This window comes from Heloderma suspectum, chromosome W (genome assembly GCF_057233095.1).
Source record: "Heloderma suspectum isolate Gila_16-S chromosome W, 16-S_ref, whole genome shotgun sequence".
Classification (NCBI taxonomy): Eukaryota; Metazoa; Chordata; class Lepidosauria; order Squamata; family Helodermatidae; genus Heloderma; species Heloderma suspectum.
The window spans coordinates 2,083,083-2,090,651 of record NC_139475.1 but is presented as its reverse complement, the minus strand read 5'-3'; the positions used below and the strand labels follow the sequence as shown (position 1 = coordinate 2,090,651).

Genomic DNA, 7,569 nt, shown 5'->3' with positions numbered 1-7,569 from the left:
TTCTCCTAGCCTTCCTGGTGCTATATTTACACTAAACGTGATTTGAGTAACTGTACATGCACAGAGTATCTCTCATTTTTTCAGAGTTGGCAAACATTTCCCCCCTGTTGTGTATTTGCTCTACTGTATCAGGGACAAGGATCTGTAAAGCATTTAGTAGTGGTCAGGGAGGAAAGAAATGCAGTTGTGTGCCTTGGAGCTGAAGGAATGCACATGGCCATGCAAAGAGGGACCCCTGTATGGCCATTTAAGTCCAGTGTCTGAAATTATCTAGTTGAATTATTGCCAGCCCCCTTGCATGTGGGGAGAATGAGATTTAGCTAAGACAAGCAGATTGATGCAAAGAAGGTTGAAAAACGGCCTTTGATTTGGTTCAAGGGGTTAGGATACATAAATTTTAAAAAGGATTTCAGGCTCTTCGGTGACATGCTTAAATACAAGGACATAAAATGTTCAGCTTTGCATGTACTTAAGCCATCTGAATACATCCAGGTGGGTTATATATCAGGGCATGGGTTGGACTGACTCTCTTGCCAGTTGGACTGTATTCAGAAGTGGAAGTGACAATGGGAGATTGTGGGTTCTCCTTGGCCAGAGGTCTTTCAACAGAGGCTGTCTGGCCACCTGTCAGGGATGTTGTTCCTGCGTCCTGCATTGCAGAGCCTGCATTGAGCAGGGGGTTGGATTAAATGACCTCCAATGTCCCTCCCAAGTCTAAAAATCTATGTGCTTCAGAGAGCCAGGAGGACAAACATCTGGACCAGGGATGGGGCACAGAGATCCCTCACATAGGACTGGAGCTGGTTCCCTATAAAACCATCCCAAGGCTGATGAGACAGAGGTTGTTCATGGCATCCTCCTCTGCACCTTTGCCTTTATGCCTGGAGGACATTTCTGAAAATGCTTGGATCAATCAGCCAGCTTCCCTGAACAGACCAATTTGATATGGAATCAGGATTCACAATTAAATTACAACTGAATAAGCAGAGCATGCTCCTAAGTGAGAGATCCTTAATACTTTTTCCTTGTTAGATGATCCTTCGTGTTGAGGTTGGGTCTCAGCACAATAATGTAGCATTTGGGGAGAAAGATGCAACCCAGGAGACCAGCCCCAGAGGCCAAAATGGAGAAGACCTCCACAGCCACCATGAACTTCCCCTTGGTGCTCAGGTAGGTTGGCACAAAAGAAATCCAAACACTGCAAAACACCAGCATGCTGAAGGTGATAAACTTGGCTTCGTTGAAGCTGTCCGGCAATTTCCTTGCTAGGAAAGCCACCATGAAGCTAACAAGAGCCAGGAAACCCATGTAACCCAAGACACCATAAAACGTGGTGACTGAGCCTTCATTACATTCCACGATGATCTCTCCAGCCAGGAAATGGAAGTCCAAGTTTGGGAACGGGGGAGAAGTTACTAGCCAGACAGCACAGATAATAGCTTGGATGAAGGGACAGGCCAAAACAATGGAATTTGTCAGTTGTCTCCCCAAGAGTTTTCTTGCCAAGTTTCCTGGCTTGGTGGCCATGAAGGCCAGAACCACCATGATAGTTTTTGCCAAAATGGAAGAAACAGCAATAGAGAAGATGATGCCAAAAGCAGTTTGTCGGAGAAGACAAGTGACTTTTGTGGGTTGACCGATGAAGAGGAAGGAGCAGAGGAAGCAGAGCAGGAGGGAGAGGAGGAGGACGTAGGTGAGGTCTCGGTTGTTGGCTTTGACAATTGGTGTGTCATGGTGTTTAATGAAGATTGCCAGCACTAGAGATGTGACCAGGGAGAGGAGAAAGGCCAAAGAAGTTAAAACAAAGCCCAGTGTCTCTTGATAGGAGAGGAAGTGGATCTGCTTGGGGATACACTGGTCTTGGTCCTTGTTTGGGTGTTGGTCTTCTGGGCACCGGTCACAATGATCTGCATCTGGAATAAACAACTACTGAAGTATCTCAAACATGATACTTATGTTCTTTTTCTGGGGGCCAGTTCAGCTCTCAAGTTAGGGCACAGAAATATCCCTTCTCTTGTTTGTTTTACAGCTTTGGTGATTTTTCTGTTTCAGTTTCTCCAGTCATAAGAACCAAGTCAGAAAAGATACAAAATGCTTTTTCCCCATATGACAGCCCCCTTTACCAGACTCATGTTCAATATTCTGCAAGGAAGAACATTTAGTAACTAGAAATGAAAAGCAGGGAATTGTAAGAACTGAACCACAATCTATCACTAACAGTATCTTCTATATATATATATCTTCCGTATATTATACAGTGTCCTCTGAGAAGATATGTTGGTGGAGAGGCTGAGAAAAAGATTACAGAAATCACTATAGATAAAAGGGGAATCTGGTTGACATTGCAGTAACATGCTTCAGTTGTTACAAGGATGACCAACCACCTGCCCTGATCAACATTCTGCTTGAACAGCTTCAGATCTGATGTGAAAAAAATAACAGCCAAGGTTGGAAACATGGTCTTTCACAAATGAGGCATAAGAAGAATGGCATATCCATTGTGTATGCAGATGAAAACCCAGCACATTCTTCACTTGTGAGTATTAGGAATTTACTGAGAGTCGTTATTTTATTATTCAAATAGAAGCTTTGTTCAGAAAACGGTGAATACTTTGCGAACCAGTAAACCACAGAGGTATGCAATCCCAAATGGAATTGACAGAAAAATACATTCCTAGGAAAAATGGCAGACTCTTCTCCTTGTTTATTATCTTCCCCTTGTCCCCACTCCATTCTGACCCCACTACGTTCTGCACTTTTATATGGCTCTCAAAGTTTGAGGTACCTGTTGAGTTAGAAATTGTCCCTTCCGGACAACGATCACATCTGTAGCAGCAAACTGGCTTCCCCTCTGGAACTTTTTTCCAGTGCCCTGGGGAGCACCTCTTCACACACCTTGCAAAGGGTGTCTTCTAAAAAGGAAAAGACAACCAGTTGAGGATATTCAGTGGCAGAAATCACACTAAAAAGAGTTACTCAACAGAGTTTCCCACTACATGATGGATTGTTTTACTAATTTAGGAGGGCCAAATATCTTCTGAATATCTGCAGGTTACTTTGAACCATCATAAAAGAGCCTCATATGGGAGACAGAAAATGTAACACTGGAAGGTGCATTCAAGGGACAGAACACAAACATTTAATCTTCCCATGACCCCGGAACATTCACTTCAAACCAACCTCTATAACCCAGACGATCGAATCAGAGTGAATGGTGAAGTCTTGGCCTGGGGAAGCTCCCGGATCCATATCTCCAACTTTCACAGTGGTAAAAGACCAATTTGGGAAGAAGATCCAGTTGAGGATCTCATACCTCTTGCCACTTTCAGCAAAAGAGACTTCATCTCCAGCGCTGTTGTTGAACCGAACATTCCTCAAAGAGGCAAGAAACTGCAATGGAAGAGAGACAACCAGCTTTTCTACACAATGCTGTTAGTCCGCTGTCAAACTGTTGTATCTACTTTTTGATTCATCACAGAATTGAGGTCTGAGCTCTACACAAGACTTTTTTCCTTTTCTGCTACGTAACCTCTGGGTGACGGGGACATGCCTGCTTTTTGTTTTCAAGGAGACGGGGTGGGAAATAATACTGCTTTATAGACTAGAACTATGTCTTTGGGGTAGAGACTTGCCTGATTTCTCCCAACTCAATATCTACTGTTGTAAGTACCTAATTATTACAAAATCAAAAGATGTTTCCTCAGTGTTTTATTCTGTCCTTAATGTTCTTAAAGGGAAATGAAAGCTGTGAAAGAATATCCATGGGGAGTGTCTTTCTTTGAAGCTTTAGACTGGTCTAATAGCTGTTCTCCCAGACTCAGGGGGTTTCTCTATGACAATGGAAGGAGAAGCAAATGGAGGATTACCTAGATTTTTTCAAGGGATCGGCTTTGGTGGTGCACTTTGGTCTGCGCAGGGCTCTACCTGCAAGTGTGCTACACCAGTATAAGTCGCTTCACATAACATACTTCTGGGTGGGGTGAGGGGTTGGAGTAAATGTCATCTGACTGGCAGGGCCTGCTCAACCAATAAGTGACCCCCCCGCCCATCCAGGCTCCCCCCCTTTTTCCTTTGATAAAATCACTCTCCTCCCTCCTCCCGCATTACTTACTCCCTTAAAGCAGCCGCCATGTCAAGAACAAAGTGTTCTCTCTGCCTTGAACCTGCTGAAGCTCGAAACTCCTTCTCCCACCCTGGTTCATTCCTTCTTTAAAGCAACAAAGAACACAGCGTTCTCCCTGCTGCGTTGCGATCAGTCGAAGCTTTGAAGCTTTGATATTAAGGCTCCTAAATACGTTATTTCAATCCATGGGAACCTCAGTAACTTTGGGAGCGCGCATTTCGGAAACAAGCCTCATTGACCACAATGGGGGTTACTTCTGAGTATACACATTTATGTTTGTGCTGGGAAAAGCAGCGACGAGAAACAAAGGGATGGGAAACCAGTCCCCTTTCTAACCCAATGCTGTGCGTGATCAGATGATTGAAGGTAGAAGTAGTTACTTCTGAATGACAATAAACCAAACCATGGAGAATCACAACTTCAAGAAAGCACTTTACAGCCTTTCGGGAATTAGTGCTTAAAAATGTGCTATTTCAATTGCCGGGGGGTGGGGGGGATCTCCGTAATTTCTGATGTGAGCATTTAGAAGACAAGCCTCATTGAGCACAATAGGAGTTACGTCTGAGTAGACACTAATTGGTTTGTACTGGGAAACACAGGGACAGGAAACACCCCTTGACTGGGGTCATGGTGAAAAGCACACCCCTGGGAAGGACTAGCATACCTATGGTAAATGCGTGGGGGTTGGGGCACATAACAGCTCTACCGTGGAGAACCCAACTTAAGGAAAAGAATCAGACTTCAAGCAGTCTCGCGAAATCCAGTTTTTCCATGATAAGCTCTGGGGTGGCTGCAAGATGGCCATGACATCATCTATCCCTAATGACCTCCAGACACAGCCAGCTCAGAGTAAATCACTTGTGGAGACATCCCCTAGGTCTTTGCTTCCAGGATCAGACCACTGAGAAATCAATGCTGATTTGAGAAATACTGCTTTATAGACTAGAACTATGTGTTTGCGGTAGAAATATGTCTGATTCCTCCTTAATCAACATCCACAGTTGTAAACATATCATTCTTACAGAACCACTTTAAGCATCCACTACTCTTTACTCACTTCTTAAGGCGCTTTATGGAAAATGATGGCAATGAAAGAATATCCATGGGGAATGTCTTTCTTAGCATCCTTAGAATGGACTAATAGTCCTTCTCCGATGCTCAGTCTTTGCTTCCAGGATCAGACCATTGGGAAATCACCAAAGCAACTTTTATAGGATTGTCAAGTCTGAAGGAGGCGGTTACCTGCCACGGCTGAATATTCAGAAGCCTCTTGCCTTCCCCTTTCATTCCATGCTTGGATCCAGACAGAGCATGTAATGCATGTGCCACAGAATAAACGCCATTGTAGATGCTGTAGCTGTGACTGGACATCCTCATTTGGAACTTGTAAACTGGAAGGTCCTCCGCCTTCTCCTTCCCTGTACACTGTCTCTTCCCAGTGGTTTTCTGAAATAGACAGCTAAATGCTTTTTCCCACCATTCATAGAGAAAGACGTCTCCTTGTGGTTGGAATGGATCTAAAGCCTGGAGAAATGGCTTGAATCCTGGCACATCCCTTCTGTGGACTCTGAACTGCAAAGCACCGTGGAGGGTTCTTTCATACTGCCCGCCAAAGGCGGATCCTGTCGCATCCCGTTCCCAACGGGATGCCATGATCCAAACCTTCTTAAATGTGGTCTTGGCCTTTATTTTATAATTACCCAACAATACTACTACTTGTCCCATAACGCTGTAGTCTGTAAAGACAATCATCACTTCAGGCTCAAACCAAGCATTAGGAACATTTCCAGATCGTACTCGGATCTGATAGAGCAGGTGTGTTGGGTCCATGATTTCGGTCATGGCCACACAGATGTCATTCTCCTTGAGCATGGGTGTCAGTGTCTGGATGAAATTTTCACCGCTGTCATCACTGTTAACAATCAGCCCAATCCAGTTCCAGTGGAAATGCAGGAGCAGCCGGACTAAGCCTACATACTGAGTAATTTCCTTGGAATCAATTCGCTGGAAGGAAGGAAATAACCTTTTCTCTCCCTGAACATGGTCAAGCAAGCCATAACCAAGCTGAAAGAAGGAATTGCCTGTTAGTGCGCTGCAGCAGAATTTTGTAACACTTCAAAGACTAGCACATTTATTATGGCATCAACTACCATGGACTAGTACAGACAACTTCAGATGCATGAAGTTCTATACTAAAGGGAGATGTCCATTTTAAAAATGGATATCTAAAACTAAACTTCTGTGGTGACTTTAAGGTCCCCCCAGCCTGTAGCAGGGGCATCACCCTCAAAACACAGGGCTTCCTTGGGCGTAACCCTGACACAGTTTCTAACCATTGCAGTGAATTGGCCGTTTGGTTGAAGATATTGAAGATATGTGACATTCTGTAGGCATCCTGGGGGCTTTGAAGCTTTAGGACCCCTCCCCAAATATGATAGTTTGGTCAAACTGGTTCCATTCTTTGTAGAATGCATCAGGATGCACAAAATAGAAAACATGACACAATGATAGCAGGGCTTAATAAGAAACCCCTGAACATAAGAACATAAGAGGAGCCATGTGGGATCAGACCAAAGGTCCATCTAGATCTAGTCCAGCATTCCGATCACACAGTGGCTGACCAGCTGTCAATGGGAGATGCACAAGCAGGACATGAGTGCAACAGCACCCTCCCACCCATGTTCCCCAGCAACTGGTCTACATAGGCATACTGTGTCTGATACTGGAGGTAGCATAGAGCCATCAGGACTAGTAGCCATTGATAGGCTTCTCCTCCATGAATTTGTCCAATCCCCTTCTAAAGCCATCCAAATCGGTGGCCATCACAATGTCTAGTGGTAGCAAATTCCATAGTTTCATTATCCGTTGTGTGAAGAAGTCCTCCCTTTTATCTGTCCTGCATCTCCCACCAATCAGTTTCACAGGATGACCCCGTTGGGTTCTAGTATTTGAGAGAGGGAGAAAAATGTCTCCCTCTCCTCTTTCTCCACACCAGGCATAATTTTGTAGACCTTTATCATGTCTTCCCTTACTCGCCTTTTTTTCCAAGCTAAACAACCCCACCTGTTGTAACCTTCCTTCATAGGGGAGTAGTTCCAGCCCCTTGATCATTTTAGTTGCTCTTTTCTGCACTTTTTCCAATTCTACAATATCTTTTTTAGGTGCAGTGACCAGAACTACACACATTCTTCCAAGTGTGGATTCACCATAGATTTGTATGAGTCCAGTATGATATTGGCAGCCTTATTCTCAATTCCTTTCCTAATTATGCCTAATACGGAGTTTGCAGCTTCACACTGGGTTGACATTTTCATCTTGCTATCCGCCACAACCCCAAATTCTCTTTCTTGGTCAGTCACTGCTAGTTCAATGTTCATGAACTCTGCAGGCCCCCACATCTATTCCAAGATGAATCCCCTTACCTGTGGGATCTTGTAGATGCCCAT

At 44.3% G+C, this 7,569-nt stretch overlaps 1 protein-coding gene across 1 annotated transcript; it reads right to left on the bottom strand.

The window, feature by feature from the left end:
* Positions 1-1,011: 1,011 nt before the first annotated feature.
* LOC146333938 (vomeronasal type-2 receptor 26-like) lies at positions 1,012-7,569 on the bottom strand. The gene is made up of 5 exons (XM_084825307.1): positions 7,546-7,569; positions 5,840-6,007; positions 3,181-3,390; positions 2,786-2,912; positions 1,012-1,913 (listed from the first exon to the last, which is right to left on the bottom strand). Exons 1-5 carry the CDS (start codon positions 7,567-7,569, stop codon positions 1,012-1,014), a joined length of 1,431 nt encoding a protein of 476 aa, XP_084681433.1.

What these genes read in the sequence shown, in the direction of transcription:
- LOC146333938 (XM_084825307.1), bottom strand. Translation starts at nt 7,569, where the DNA reads ATGGGCATCTACAAGATCCCACAG. An exon ending in ACTACAGCGTTATGGGACAA is followed by an intron (nt 3,391 to 5,839) that starts GTAGTAGTATTG and finishes CTTCCATTGCAG; the next exon opens with TTTCTTGCCTCTTTGAGGAA. An exon ending in GACAATTTCTAACTCAACAG is followed by an intron (nt 1,914 to 2,785) that starts GTACCTCAAACT and finishes TGTTTATTCCAG; the next exon opens with ATGCAGATCATTGTGACCGG.